This window comes from Stomoxys calcitrans, chromosome 2, assembly GCF_963082655.1.
Source record: "Stomoxys calcitrans chromosome 2, idStoCalc2.1, whole genome shotgun sequence".
NCBI classification, from domain to species: domain Eukaryota; kingdom Metazoa; phylum Arthropoda; class Insecta; order Diptera; family Muscidae; genus Stomoxys; species Stomoxys calcitrans.
This window is the reverse complement of record NC_081553.1, coordinates 163207006-163223290: the sequence shown is the minus strand read 5'-3', so window position 1 is coordinate 163223290 and position 16285 is coordinate 163207006. Positions and strand designations below refer to the sequence as shown.

The 16285-nt window shown below is 39.4% G+C and overlaps 2 protein-coding genes across 2 annotated transcripts; one reads left to right on the top strand and one right to left on the bottom strand.

Annotated features, from left to right (window-relative positions):
* Positions 1–5932: 5932 nt before the first annotated feature.
* On the bottom strand, positions 5933–16070 carry LOC106086870 (actin-related protein 1). The gene is made up of 7 exons (XM_013251695.2): positions 15928–16070; positions 15031–15095; positions 14797–14971; positions 7059–7210; positions 6646–6955; positions 6343–6579; positions 5933–6276 (listed from the first exon to the last, which is right to left on the bottom strand). The coding sequence occupies exons 1-7, from the start codon at positions 15961–15963 to the stop codon at positions 6133–6135; spliced, it is 1119 nt and encodes a 372-aa protein (XP_013107149.1). The 5' UTR covers positions 15964–16070; the 3' UTR covers positions 5933–6132.
* LOC106086871 (uncharacterized) lies at positions 14843–15675 on the top strand. The gene has a single exon (XM_013251696.2). It carries the CDS (start codon positions 15202–15204, stop codon positions 15610–15612), a length of 411 nt encoding a protein of 136 aa, XP_013107150.1. The 5' UTR covers positions 14843–15201; the 3' UTR covers positions 15613–15675.
* Positions 16071–16285: the final 215 nt, after the last annotated feature.

The following is a 16285-nucleotide window of genomic DNA, read 5'->3' as shown; positions in this document are numbered from 1 at the left end:
AATGATTTTTTTGCATTTTTTTTTTTGTTATAAATATGAATGGCGATGGGATGGGTTCAGAGTTTTTCAGAGATCAACATTTGTATCTCAGAAAAACTCATGCTTCCAGAGTACGATTTGCAATATCGAATGAGATGAGTAATCGAGTAATTAATTTTGGAATACAAAGCATCTTCGGTACAATAATAAAAACCAATGTGTTTGTTGCTTTTTATGATTTATCCATGATAAAACTAGCGAAACCTTGGAATATCGAATGAAGATGTACATATTTTTTATTTTCTAAGAAATTAGTTTTATATAAAAGTTTATATACACTCAACGAAATTTGTTACTCAAAACAAGTGCTAAGTTCGGACGAGCCGAATTTTATATACCCACCACCATAGATCTCATTTGTCGAGTTCTTTTCCTGATATTTCCTTTTAGGTAAACAAAGGATAAAAGAAAATAATTGATTTAATATTGGAGCTATATAAAGTTATAGTCCGAGTCAGACCATAATTTAGTTTAATGTTAGAGACCATAGTAGAAGTCATTGTGTAAAATTTCAGCCAATTCGAGTAAGAATTGCGCCGCTTAAGGGCTTAAGAAGTAAAATAGAGAGATCGGTTTATATGGGAGCTGTATCAGGATATAGACCGATTCGGACCATATGTGACAAGTATGTTGAAGGTCATACGAGAAGCCGTTGCACTAATTTTCAGCCAAATCGGATAATAATTACGCCCTCTGGAGGCTCAAGAAGTCAAGATCCCAGATATGTTTATATGGCAGCTATATCAGGTTATTGATCGATTTAAAGCATACTAAACACAGTTATTGGAAATCATATCGAAACACGTTGTGCAAAATTTCAGCCAAATCGGATAAGAATTGCGCCCTCTAGACGCTCAAGAAGTCAAGACCCCAGATAGGTTTATATGACAGCTATATCAGGTTATGAACCGATTTCAATCACACTCAGCACAGTTGTTGGAAGTCATAATGAAATACCTCATGCAAAATTTCTGCCAAATCGGATAAGAATTGTGCCCTCTAGTGGCTTAAGAAGTCAAGATACAAGATCGGTTTATATGGCAGCTATATAAAAACATGGACCGATAGAGCTCAACCGACCTACACAAATAAGAAGTATTTGGGCAAAACTTCAAGCGGCTAGCTTTACTCCTTCGAAAGTAAGCGTGCTTTCGACAGACAGACGGACGGACGGAGAGACGTCTTAAAATGTCATGACGATCAAGAATATATATACTTTGTGGGGTCTTATACGAATATTTCGAGAAGTTAAAAATAGAATGACGAAATTAGTATACCCCTATGGTGGAGTGTATAAAAACTTGTATATCCCCATCCTATTATGGAGGGTATAAAAACGATAAAAGGAAAGATTTGCTCTGCTATTAGAGCGATATCACAATCCGGTTCAGACCACAATTAATTTGTATTTTGGAGACCTGTATAAAATGTCAGCTAATTCGAATAAGAATTGTGACCTTTGGGGCTCAAGAAGTAAAATAGAGAGATCGAGCTGTATCAGGCTATAGACCGATTCAGACCATAATAAACACGTATGTTGATAGTCATGAGAGGAAACCATACTTGGCACAGTGGTTGGATATCATAACAAAATACTTCGTGCAAAATCTCATTCAAATCGGATAAGAATTGCGCTCTCAAGTGGCTCAAGAAGTCAAGATTCAAGATCGGTTTTTATGGCAGCTTTATCAGGTTATTGACCATTATTATTGACCTAACTTAGCAAAGTTGTTGGAAGTCATAGCGGAACACGCCGTGCAAAATTTCATTCCAATCAGATAAGAATTGCGCCCTCTAGAGGCTCAAGAAGTCAAGATCCAAGATCGGTTTATATGGCAGCTATATCAGGTTATGAACCGATTTGAACCATGCTTGGCACAGTTGTTGGATATCATAACAAAATACTACGTGCAAACATTCATTCAAATCGGATAAGAATAGCGCCTTCTAAAGGCTCAAGAAGTCAAGACCCAAGATCGGTTTATATGGCAGCTATATCAGGTTATTGACCGATTTGAACCATACTTAGCAAAGTTGGACATCATATCAAAACACGTCGTGCAAAATTTCATTCCAATCGGATAAGAATTGCGCACTCTAGAGGCTCAAGAAGTCAAGACCCAAGATCGGTTTATATGGCAGCTATATCAGGTTATGGAACGATTTGAACTTACTTGGCACAATTGTTGGATATTATAACAAAACACGTCGTGCAAAATTTCATTCCAATCGGATAAGAATTGCGCGCTCTAGAGGCTCAAGAAGTCAAGACCATAGATCGGTTTATATGACAGCTATATCAAAACATGGACCGATATGGCCCATTTACAATACCAACCGACCTACACTAATAAGAAGTATTTGTGCAAAATTTCAAGCGGCTAGCTTTACTCCTTCGGAAGTTAGCGTGCTTTCGACAGACAGACGGACGGACATGGCTAGATCGACATAAAATGTCGCGACGATCAAGAATATGTATACTTTATGGGATCTCAGACGAATATTTCGAGTAGTTTTAAACAGAATGACGAAATTAGTATACCACATCCTATGGTGGAGGGTATAAAAATGATGAAATGAAAAAAATAATGAGTAGTTAATTTTTGTGATCTTAGTCTTTAACTCATTATCAAAATAAATTTTGTATACTAAACATAAGGAGTAGTTGATTGTAATTTGTTTAAATTAGGCACTGCGTGGCTTCAAGTTTCATTAATTTACTTTAATTGTCTATGAGAGAACATTTGTTCCACTAGCCGAACGTAGAATAGCGTTCCAAGCGCCTCGAACTTCTGCGCTCATGCTAAAATCTCTGACACTAAGTTTCGAGTTGTATCCCACCACTTGATCTTTCCATCGGGCTTTTGGTCTTCCCGGTTTGCGTGTACCACCGTGTTGTTTGCCTTCAAAAGACTTTTAAGCTGGAGCTTCTTGATCCATTCTGACAACATGACCTAGCCAACGCAGCGATTGTATTTTGAGTCGTGTAACTATGGTATCGTCCTCATACAGCTCGTGGTTCATACGTCGCCTATATTCTCCATTAACGGATACTGGTTCATATATTTTACGAAGAATCTTTCTCTCAAATACTCCAAGCACTGCCTCATCTGCTTTTACAAGTACACATGCCTCAGAACCATGTAACAACGGGTAATATCAGTGTCTTGTATGGTGTAATCTTCGTCTGTCCAGAGTTGGCCTTGTTTCTAAACTGCTTACTTAGTTCAAAGTAGCATCTGTTTGCCAGTATTATTCTTCACTTTATGTCAAAACTGGTGCCATTCGTTTCGATTACGGCGGTGCCGAGGTAGATAAAGTTACTGACTATCTCAAAGTGGTGGTTCCCAACTTTCTCCATTTTTTTATTTTTATCTGCTCGGTTGTACAAGGCGTTTTGGGAGTTGAAACCATCCATTTCGTCTTATCTCCATTTATAGCCAGACCCATTTTCACTGAATCTCTTTCGATTTTTTCAAAGGCTGCAGCCTGTCGCCGGCATAGGCGAGTAGCATGTGTTCTCTTGTGATTAGTGTACCATATCTATTCACACAAGTTGCAGTATCTGAATAAAATGAAATGAAAATAGGAAAGCAGACAAGACTGCTGTTTTAGCAAGCATAAAGCTGTTGTTTTAGCAATTATTTCGGTCTGCTGACAGAAGGTCCCTTATCATTGTGTGAAAACTTGAATCGGACACCACTTAACGATACACTCAGAGAAATTTGTTAGTAAAACCAGCAAACAAGTTTGCTGCAACATCACAAATCCTGCTGAAAATGGGACAGTAGTAATTTGTTGCTAAAACAGCAAACACTGTTTTCAGACAGAAAAAATTTGATTTAAGCCACAAATTTTCAAAAAAACTTCAAAAACATCTAAATCTTCTTATATATAAAAATCAATTTGTGTTTATTTGTTTGTTCGTGTATTCCTTATGGACTCAGAAACGGCTGAACCGATTTTCAGAAACGTCACATCTCGGAGATTGGTGGTGTGATTAAATCGAAATTTTCTGTGCTCTGTTGAAGTATCCTAAAACCAAAATTTTGGTAACCAAATTTCGGATGGAGTAGCTAGGTGGAGGCACAAAACCTACGAAATATATTTATAGCCCAATCACCACAATAGGGGACTCAGATGGAAGGTATTTGCGAGTAGAATACGAATCCGATACCCAAATGTGGGTCTAGGTGTTTGGGGGACCGCCCCAATCCCCTAAATCGGTCATACTTACCGACCATGGCAATATGAGACTCAAATGAAAGGTATTTGCGAGTAGAATACAAATCTGATATCCAAAGCACCCCCGTAACAGGGGCCGCCCCTCTCCATAAACATCCTCCAAGTAGGACATATTTACGGCCATAGCAATATGTGACTCAAATAAAAAGTCTTTGGCAGTAAAGTATGAATCTGATATCAATATTCTGGAAAAAGTGTCAATAGGGCCACCCCACCCCCATAACACAACCCAAATAGGAAGTATTTGCTGACCACTGCAATATGGGGCTCAAATGAGATGTATTTTCGAGTAGATCACGAATCTGATATATATTGTATATTCTAAGCCAAGTCACTGAGTGGCCGTCCCATCGCCCAAAACACCCCCCAAACCGGTCATGTTTGCCGACTATGGAAACATGGGGTCCAAAAGAACGCTATTTGGGAGTACGTCACGAATCTGATATTAACATTCGGGAGCAACTGTCTAGGGGACGTCTCACCACCATAACAACATCCCAATAGTACGTATATGCTCACCAAGACAATTTTGGGTCTTTAAGACAGTGGAGCTCGATATTGATTTATTTTTAGGGCCCATACCCCACACCGGACATATTTGCTGACTTTTGCAATAAGAGGTTTAAATGAAATGGATTTTAGATTAGAAAACGAATTTGATATCCAATTTCGAAGCCAATGGCAATATGGACGATGTTGATATACTTTGAGGGCTAAGTGTTTGGGGGAACACCCCACTCCCCAAAATACCACTAAATCGGCCATATTTACCGACCATGTCAATGTGGGGCTCAAATGAAAGGTTTTGGGAAGTATAGCACGAAATTGATACACACTTTCGGAGCCAATTTTCTGGGGTTCTACCCCTTTTCCAAAACACCCCACAAACAGGAATTATTTACTGACCATAGCAATATGGGGCTCAAATAAAGGTATTTGGAAGTAGAATACGAAAATGGGTCCTACCCCAAAAGGGTAAAAAATTACCAACCATGCCAATATGTGGCTCAAATGAAAGGTATTTGAGATTATAAAACGAATTTGAAAACCAATTTTGGGGCCGAGTGTTTTGGGGACGCCTCATCCTATAAACTCCCCTGAAACCAATGGCATTAGGGGGTTTATTTTCGAGAAGAGCACGATCCTGATAATTTTGTCAGGACCATGTGTCTGAGGGACCACCCCTGAAATCAGCCCTTAATTTGGACAAACATATTTTCCAACCATGACAATATGGGCTCCTACTGCCAAAATCCATATGAGAATAAAGTCTTTAAGAATGGAGTACATTTAACATCCTAACTTAGATGACCCTAAAACAGCCGAGCGAATTCACAGACCAATAAAGATCTGGTATGATGGATATGGTATTCAGATAAAGGCATTTATATTGTTATACTGTTAGTCAAGCGATATACGTATACTATTTTCGAAGCATGGTATTTCACTAAAAGATTTTTAATTGTCGAAAATAATTATTTCAAGGATAACTTTGTTCTATATGAAGTGAAAGAAGGCGCGGCGGAGTGGGCCCGGTTCAGCTAGTATGGTATAAAGTAGAATAAATTTCACCCAATCAAACAATTAAAATATCACCAATTTCAAATATGAACTTCGCTGGCTATATTGATGTGTAATACTTAATGAGTATATTTAAAGTTCTTTATTAGCAACATAATTTTGCATCATTTTTTTATAGTTGTATAACTTTTTAATGACTTCTGAAATTAATTTGGTAAGTAATTTTACGCTTAAGTCTGTCTTATACACGCAAATAAATTACAAATATATGTGTGAGAAATTAAAAATACAAGCATTTTACAATAAATAATGTTGAGTAGAATTGCTCTAAAAAGTCTTTTTATGCACAGCACGCTGACCTTCCTCCTCGTACTCTCTCTTTGAGATCCACATTTTCTTGAAGGTATCCAGTGATGCCAAAATGGAGCCTCCCATCCACGTAGAATAAAGGCGCTCTTGGGGTGCAGCAATCTTTAGGAGACGTGGAAGAGATGAATATTAACTAGTTCACAAAAACAAATACAATTGGGAACTTACTCTAATTTTAAGATCCTTAGCCGAATGCTTTCTTAGTTCAGACAGTAGGCGGTCACCAAATCCTTTGAATAGTGTAGAACCACCGGATAGAACAATATTTTGGTACAACATTTTTCTGAGATCCATGTCGGATTTTTCAATGGCATACATAAGAACGTCGTGAATGCCTTCACACTCTTCGCCCAACAAGTCAGGTCTGAATAATACTTCAGGAGCTCTAAAGCGAGCTTGGCCGATCTGAAAATTTTGCAAACACAATATATGTTGCTTATAAATGCAGTAAATTTGAAAAATCAAATCTACCTCCAATGTTTTGCCATCTGGTAGTGTATAGGAGAATTTCTCAGTTTCAACAGATTCTTCTTTTTGAGGATTTGTTGCCAAGTAGCAAACTTTCTCCTTAATAGAACGAACAATTTCGAATTCTGCTGTAGAGCGGAAGTTAAATCCCTCCTTACGAATTAGAGTCTTTAGATAACGCGACACATCCCGGCCAGCTATATCTACTCGCATAATGCTATGAGGCATGGCAAATCCCTCGTAAATAGGAACGGCATGTGTGACACCATCGCCGGAGTCTAGAACAACACCTGTAACTCGACCAGTTGCATAACTAGGGATAAGACAAAAAACAAAACACCACAAAAACATATAAAAACAATAAACAAAACAAACAGCGACTTCAAAGAATGTGGATATGTCTTAAAAATACTTACAGACTCAGAACAGCTTGCATTGATACAAACAAAGCAGGCGCATTAATACCTTCAAAAAAGAATTCAGCTGCCTTTTCGCGATTTCTGCGTGGATTCAAGGGAGCTTCCGTTAACAATACTGGATGTTCATCGGTACATGTTGATAATTGTTCCTAAAATAAAAGCGTCGTTTAGTTTAGAATTGTCGAAAAGAAATGGCCCAGCGGTATAAAATGTTAATTTAATGTGCACACTTATGGTTTCCAGAAACACGAGATTGGTATATAACTTTGGCATCGGATAATCTGGTAGTGCGCGCCACCCACAAAACCCCCCAAACTGGCATGTAACGCGATGGGTGTCAAATGAAAGGTAATCAAGAGTAGAATGTGAATATAAAAACATCGCCCCAAGAGATCGGGAGACTCCCCACCGCCAAAAAAAAAACACCCCAAAATTAACATGTACACCGATGAAGACGATGTGGATTAGAAATGTGTGCGTGGGTGATTTTCAACTCACGCTCACGAGAAAATCACGACACTCACGAATCACGGTTAAACAAATATTTTTCCATGAAGCGAATTATAACTTTTTTCCTAAGAAGGAGTCTAGTTGGACCTATTGTTAAGTATACCGATCGGCTTAGACTTACATCCTGATTTAAGTTTATTTAGTTTAGTTATGTCCGTCTGTCCATTTGTCCGTCTGTTTTTCCATATATTCTTGTAATCAAGGTGCAGGTCACATTTAATGCCCGATTATCATCAATATGGAATCTGGAATCTGTGGGTATGCTTCTAGCGACATGTAAGCTAAATTTTCAAAACCAGAACCGAAGAACAACGAATGATAGATGGTCACAAAGAGGTAGCTGTGAGCATTCCAAAACTAAGTGGCCTAGACTTCAAGAGCTCTACTGCTACAGTCATTGTGTCCGTCATGACAGGTTACTGTCTAATCGGAAAACATGCTGAGAGACTGAAGGTTGCCAGCAACGACTTTTGCAGAAGCTGTGAGGACATCGAAGAAGAAAAGACCATAGAACACCTTCTGTTTGTGTGTCCCGCAGTAGGGGGAGTTCCACTTTAGGTTCTCAGTTTTTTTAAGAACCTGTCTGATTTAGCGGATGTGAACATTCGCAAGTTATTGGGTTTTTAAAGCGATCTGGATGGTTCAATGGTAAGAACTAGAAGGCATCCTCCTTCTGCTGTTCCTGTGGTATCCCAATGCACGAAGATGTCTAAGTGAGTCTGATGCCACTTAAATCTAACCTAACCTATCATCAAACTTTGCGCATGTCGTTGTTTTGGCCCAAGGACGAGCGCTATTTTGGAAGAAATCGGTTCAAATTTAAACATAGCTCCCATACATATCTTTTATTCGATGTGCCCTATTATGGCTGCTGTAGCCACAATTTTGTTTCGATCTTTACAAAATTGTGTATAAGGTGTTTGATTTGGCATCTCAATTTGGGCGTAAAATCTCATTGAAATCTGTCTAGTTTTAGATATAGCTCCCATATATAACATTCATCCGAAATGACCTATAGCGGCTGCAGCAGCCACCATTTTATTGCTATCTTTAAAAAATCGTATATGCTCTTGGAATTGCTTAATAGTAGTAGGTAGAGAGCAGGGTAATAATATGGTCGCTTCCGCCCAATTTTTGCCTTTCCTTAATGGTTTAAACTTAAGTCGTGAGTCTCGTGAGTCGTGATTTTCTGGAAAGTCGTGATTAATGTCGTAAGTACGATTTCACTCGCTCACGCACGACGAATTTTAATTCAATCACGGCCACGCACGATCACGTAATTGGATTTGGATCACACTCACGAATCACGTGACTCACGCGTGATTCATGAAATGAACGGTAAGTTCGTCTATAATACCAATCTGATATACAAATTTGGTCGCCCATCCCCAAAAAAACACGCCAATGGAATATGTTTACTGCTTTGGGCAATATGTGTATCAAATGAAAGGTGTTAGAAGAAGGTATTTTATATAAAAGTTCGGTCGAAAGTGATAAGGGGGTCAGCCCCACACCCAAATGCCGCTAATTGGACACGATGTAGAGCTATTTGCATCACCGCACCGAGCTATTTACATCACCGGCACCGCCCGACTGCCGTACAATGTGGGAGCTATATCCAATTCTGAACCAATTTTGATGGACCTCAACGGATGTTTTCAGGCGTTATGTTCAATCTGTAATAACTACGGTTGAAAAATTGCAACATTATTGCAAATTACCCAAAATCATATAATGTAGTAGTCGTCGAGGAAAGGGTAATGCAAAATTTTGGCAAGGTTGGTCAAACAATGCGCTTGCAGTGGCTCTTGGGGTGAAAATCTAGCGATATGCATATATGGCAGCTATATCTAAATCTGGGCCGATTTCTATGATTTCATCAGTAATATCTGGAGTCATAAGAAAACCCTTCCTACAAAATTTCGAGAGAATTGGTTATAAAATGAGCACTTTCTTGCAATATTCCTCAAAATCGGACTAACATATATATGGGAGTTATACCTCAATCTTCACCGATTTAGAGCAAACTTCTCAGATACTGTGGCAGTCAAAACGTTTTGCAAAATTTTTGGCAAAATGGGTCAATAAATACACCCGCTGTGACTCTAAAAGTTAAAATCGGGCGATATAAATATGAATGAGAGCTATATCAAAATCTGAACCGATTTCCATTAAATTCTCCAGTAATGTCGAGACTCAAAAGAAATTTCGAGAGAATCGGTTAACAAAAGACCATTTTATGCAATATTACTGAAAATCGGCGAACATATATATGGGAGCTATATCTAAATCTGAACCGATTTCGAGCAAACTTCTCAGATACTGTGAGAGTCGTTGAGGTAAGCGTCGTACGAAGTTTTGCGAAGTTTGGTCGGACAGACAGACAGACGGACATAGCTAAATCGAATCAGAAAGTGATTCTGAGTCGATCGGTATACTTGGCAATGGGTCTCTCTCTCTTCCTTTTGGGTGCTACAAACAAATTCACCAAGTTATAATACCCTGAACCACAGTAGTGGTGTAGGGTATAAAAAGAAAACAACACCCATTGAATCCTATTGAACATTTGTGTTTGATAAAATTATGGATACCTACATAAAAAGGCAAAACGAAAATTTTTAGTTGGGTCATTCTCCTTTTTTGTCTATTATTTTTAACGTTTTTTTTAACGTATGTATGTATGTACATATATTAAATAGCAACAATCTATTCTGGCCGACTTGCACCCTAATTTGGCAAAAAATCATAAAAAATTGCGCAAAGGCTTAGGCAATAACGACAACAACAAACAAGATTGCGGAAATTTTATTCATCACTTGGTGGTCTCGGTGACAGTATAGTTTGGAAGAAGATAAATATATGATAGTCGTTTGCAATCGATACTGGACTTTGAATTCTATTTAGAAGTCATCGTATTGCTATTACTTTTACAACACTTTCAACAAGTTAGCCATATCCCATATTCTTTTGGAAGCTTCTAATGATCAAAAGATGTTATTGCTGATATTGCTGTTGGCCAGAGAACTTTTTCTGCACGTAATTTATTTGCTTTTGCACCTCTCCATACATTTCCAAACCAACCTCTTGCTTTGTCGCCAAATACGTTTCATGATCATCTCATTTTGTGTGTCAGAATATTGAAAGAATTCTAAAATTCTACAAATAAAAAATTATTCTTGATAGAATGCTTGCTCCAGTCCATAGGACCGATCACCGCGGGAACATTATGACTATTGATTATTGTCATATCGAGTAACATATGCACTCAGTATTTAAGCAAGAACTGGTGCAGGCCGGGCTCTCACTGAGACACTCCACTCGATACCGCTGATTGTCCGCAACTGCAGTTGCAGCTACTCCGTATATGGAGCATTCCACAATCCGCAACCTGTTGACGCACCCGGTATCTCACAGCTAAGAGTTCCAACCTGTGTGGTGCTCATAGTCATACCGTGTCAGGAGGTTTTCGTCCATTCACAGCAACAGGAGAAGGAAGATCCCTCCAAGTTCCTATCGTTGAACACTCCAGTTCACTTTAAAAAGCCGAATTGCTTGTGGATGTTCATATACGCTTATTAATAAAATTTCTCAAAAAAAAAAAACGAAGTGCTTCTTGAGTGCCAGTGCGGAACACACACAACAGATTTTCGATAGTATCTTCTTCCTCGACGTTCTCACAACTTCCGTAGAAGTCGTTACCTGCAACCTTCAGTCTGTAAGCATGTCTTCCGATAAGACAGTGAAAATGAAACAATGACGGAGATCTCTGTTGTAGTAGAATGAAAGAAGTACCATACCGATACCGATACAACAACAGATTCTTCCCGATGACACTTATGACCTCGTTTACACGCTTTTACAATGATGTCTCAAAGTTTTCTGAGTCATTAGCATTCTGACAAGTAAAAGTGATTCACAAACGTACTGTATACAATGACCGCGCGAATGAGGCGTGGGCTGGTGCTGTGTGATAAAGACTGACGTAGGCCCAGTATTTCGCGAAACAGGACTTCGCTTTTACTGTCTTCGGACTGCTGATAGGTTTCTTGATTGGTTTTTGTATCGTCAGGTCCTTGACGTCGCGATGGACATGCGATGAGACAGACTTCTATAAAAAGTGCGATGCGTCTTCTTGGTTCCGACTAAGGTGGGGTGTGTTTAGTAGGATCTGGGTTTGAGTCGAGTGGTTGTGATTGGGCAGTTAAACAGGTGTCGTGTGGTCCCACGTCAGATATTCTGCACGTTGGCATCAATCCTTGCTCTGTAGGAGTTGAGGAAGCTGCATCTGCCGAATTGTAATTGAACCAGAACTACTATGGTTTGCCGGGGGAAGTCAATTTATTCAGGTGCATTGGGAGCCGGTGGTTCTCCAACGATCACGTTTACTTGGTATCTATTAACCGCATCTGCTACCGTTTCTGCATTAATGTTGTTAAGACCCGCTTGATATGCCGCTTGGTCAAGAGGTTATCTCTTGTAGCGCTGACCATGTCGCTCTAGATGATGTAGATATACCTTAAGGCTTCTGGGCGGTTGACACCTACCTATCCACAAGAAGATGGTTTGGATGGTCCCTGCGGTAACACCCTAGGTGGTATTGGTTGGACAGTAGGATCTTTGTATTCTGATGTAGGTGGTTCACGTATGATCTAAGGTGACAGCCCGTCGCAGTTCGAAGAGCGGCATTATGACAGATCCGAATATTATTCATAGCTGACATCACACTGGCGCTGCATAACTTACCACAGCACCCCAAGTGACTTTAGGACCTTGTATCTACTTTTGGCTTTATCGCAAATTGGAGTGGCAAGTGGGAAGAATGTGTAAGAGCCTTCAAATGTGAAATCAGGTATTTTGGGACACTTGATGGTCGGAATCGTATCTACATCGTCTTTCACATTCAGCTCATAACATTAATCATCGAAAATCGCTTTATTGCTTTTCAAACTATTTCCCATTAAGATCTATACACTTTTGCATGCGTTTGAAGCAATTGTCGAAGCACTTTTGCCACTCTGATGCCACTTTGCATTCTGAACGCATCACCGCTTCTGCAGGTGTCGAAAAACGTTGACCTATCATTTTGTTTTTTACGTATGGGAATAAAAATAAGTCATTCGGTGCCAAGTCAGGACTATACGGCAGATGACTCATCAAATCGATGTGTGAGAGCTCGCATTGTCGTAGTGAAAAGTGATCCGTCTTTCGCGGTTGGTTTTCCTGATTTATTGGAAAACAACTGGCAAACAAATGGTTGTGAATGTTTTGCGTTTTCCTAGTGGTACAATTGCGACATGTTCAGATTTTCCGAAAAAACAGGGGATCATTGGCTTGATAGTGCTTCGTGCGCTGGCAACTTTTGATGGATTTGGCTTATCTTGAAACATCCATACAGTCGACGGCTGTTTACTTTCGAGCTCATATGCGTAGATCCACGTTTTAATAGAAGTATTTCGAAGCACCGCGATCGTATTTTTGGAGCATTTCTTTCGACCAATCGACACGAGCCTTTTTTTGAACGCTTGACAAATTATGTGGGATCCAACGCGAACAAATTTTTTTGACGGTCAAATATTCATGCAATGTTGAATGTATGCTGGTCCCACTAATGCCTAAGGTTGTCTCAATCTCACGATAGGTCACATGACGATCTTGCAATATCAGTTGTCGCACAGCATCAATGGTATTTGGAACAACAACTGATTTTAGACGACCTTCACGAAATTCGTTTTGGAGTAAACTACGACCTCGGTTGAATTCGCCATACCATCGATAAAAACTGGCCCTTGATGGAGCTTCATCGCCAAAAATTTAATTAAGTTCATCAATGCAATTTTGTTGAGTTAATCCACGTCGAAAGTTGTAAAAAATAATCGCACAAAAATGTTGGGGATTTAATTCCATTTTTTGGGGCGAGATGAATCTTTTAAGTTACTGTAAACAAAAAGCGTTCGTATGTCAAAACGTTCTATACGTATACGTATAGCCCCAAAAATGTCAAGCTTTCCGATAGTTGTTGTATGCCCCAAAAATGTCAAGCTTTCCGATAGTTGTTGACAGATTGCAACACAAGGGTTGTCCAATCCCAAAATATAAAAGGCAACTTATTCATCTCACGCGTATTTATAGTGAACAATGTGGTTGAAGATTTGGTGACAGATATCTTCAAATCTCTTGCAGCAAAATAAGCGGCATGTTCGTTGAGGTAGACGTTTAACCTATCACAGATGTCGGCAATAGGTGGTTATCACAATTCGAATCTGACTGCAGACTGCCACTATAACCTAACTTTATACTTCAAAGGAGGCCACCATAGCGCAGAAGTTTGCATGCCCGCCTATGACGCTGAAAAAATACTCGTGAGAACTTCACAAAAACAAAAGGTTATCCCTTCCTAAGGCTGGCGACATTTGTTAAGTATTGCTCCATGCAAAAACTTCTCCCCTATAGAAGTTGTTGTTGTTGTTTTAACCACATTTGCATCTGGAGGTGGCGATCCTCGTCAAGCTCCTGTTGGTGAGCAAGCTCGTTCCGGTCCAAAGGGCCGATCGCCGCGGGAACAGGGAGGCCATTGGTTATTTAAAGACGCCAATTACTCGCCTTGTCATATCGAGCATCATAGGCCCTCAGTATTTGTGCAAGCGCCGGTGCCACCCGACCTCTCACAAAGAATCTCCACTCGATACCGCTGAATGTCCGCGACAGCAGTTACAGCTTGTCCGTATGGAGTATTCCAGTATCCGCAAACTGTGGACGCACCCGTTAGCTGCAGCTAACCTTCTCGTGACAGCAATGAACACCACACAGATCGGAACTCAATGTTCCAGCTTGTGTGGTGCTCACAGTTATCCCGTGCCGGGTCTCTATAGAGGTGTCGCAAATAGGCACGCAGTTCGGACTCGGCTATTAAAAGGAGGTCCCTTAACATTGAGCTTAACTTGAATCGGACAGCACTTATTGATATGTCAGAAGATTGCCCCTGCTCCTTAATGGAATGTTCTTGGCCAAATTTCGACACAGACTATCTTTATTTTTAAACTCAGCGAGATACTGTACTGTAATTGAAAAATGTCTAGAAAATGCAGTTATCTTAATAGTCAGTGGACTTTCAAGTCATTGCATCATTGTATGATGAATGCCATTAACAAGATGGCTGGGTTAAATATTTCCAAGGAAAAATTGATCTGGGCGATTTTTTTTTAGTAAATTACATATTCCAACTTACCTTACTATAAATGTATCCCCATATATGTTCCATGTCGTTCCAGTCCGTGACAATGCCATGTTCCATGGGATACCGTATACTCAAAAGGCCGCGATGTTCTTCTGCCTTTGGACCGACAAATAGATCCCCTTCTAATGCACCCGCCATCACACGAACATGTTTTGGGCGACCCACACTAAAATAATGCGTGAAAATGAGTTAATCTACGATTAAAGCCAACGTCATTGTACTTACTAATTTGGAAAACGGCACTTGGGAATGTGCTCTCCAGCAAAGCCAGCTTTGATCATGCCAGAGCCCTAAAAAATTATAAAAAAAAATTTATACAATTTTAATTGAATGTAGTTATCAAAATATTTTATTTTGCTTATTTTTCAAAAATTGTCGAAGAAGTTTAGATAAAATATGAAATTTATTTCCACGCCTGAAGTTGATATGCTCCTGGTCTCCAGAAGTTCTCGGAACCAACGTCAATCTCTAAAAGGATTTGTGCCGCGCATTGGTTTGTCTGTAGTAGACTACGGCCGTGTTGAAGAAATCGATTCATTCTATATGGATTGCCAAAATTTTCGTGATTATTATAGAGACCCTTACAATAAACTACATCGGCCCCCCGTCTTCCAGCAGTATAACGGTAAGTGCGGTCGACGCGCAAGAGATAAATGCAGCGAATTATTACTTTTACCAACGCAATGGGTCCGTGAAGCACAGCCAGTCCTCTACCCCGTCGATTACGGACGCCAGTTGCACTTGAACGATGGCATTAAGCTGAGTGGTTTTTATGACTACACCTCGTGCATCAAGTACAAACGCTAAAAGGACAATATTTGATATGTGGCATATATTGAGCATTTCCAATAAACACATTTAAAGAAATTATATTAACTGTTGAAAATTTTTGTTTCGCCACCTAAGGGTTTAGTCATCATCATAACAATAGTTGTTGTTGCTGTTAAGACTTATTAGGATGACTTTTTATAAGCCAATCAACTACCAACAGATTTTTAAACGGCTAAAGAGACGACCAGCGGGGCAGCAAGGAGGCAGGTGATGTCACTGCGTTTATACCGCACCTTCATATGTGTGGAAAACTTTTTCAAGATTACTGTAAGGATTTGTAAATAGACTTACATTGTCAATAACAACGGGCTGATTATAGGGTTCCATATTTGTGCGATGAGTATTAAAATATAATTAAAGTCAGTCCAAAAGACTCAATTTGGCTGGAACAATTTCGCCCTAAAAATTTGCAAACGCAAACTCTAATAACTGTCTTCTTCTTCTAGGGATCTAATCGATTATATTATTTCAATAATCGATTAAAAGACTATCGTTGTTAAAATATCGACATTCAAGACAAGACTACGATTGTGCTTAGAAACAGCAGGGTTAGAAAAACAATCTCTGTACCGCAATTCTGTAACATCGTTTAGTTATATTGTATATGTCGACAAATATATAGTTTGCACTAACGATTGTGTTATTCTCT

Coding starts and splice junctions, on each gene's coding strand:
- LOC106086871 (XM_013251696.2), top strand. CDS start 15,202: ATGAAATTTATTTCCACGCCTGAAGTTGATATGCTCCTGGTCTCCAGA.
- LOC106086870 (XM_013251695.2), bottom strand. CDS start 15,963: ATGGAACCCTATAATCAGCCCGTTGTTATTGACAAT. Junction 15,096..15,927: donor AGCCCGTTGTTATTGACAAT/GTAAGTCTATTT, acceptor ATAATTTTTTAG/GGCTCTGGCATGATCAAAGC. Junction 6,580..6,645: donor CAGATGGCAAAACATTGGAG/GTAGATTTGATT, acceptor CAAAATTTTCAG/ATCGGCCAAGCTCGCTTTAG.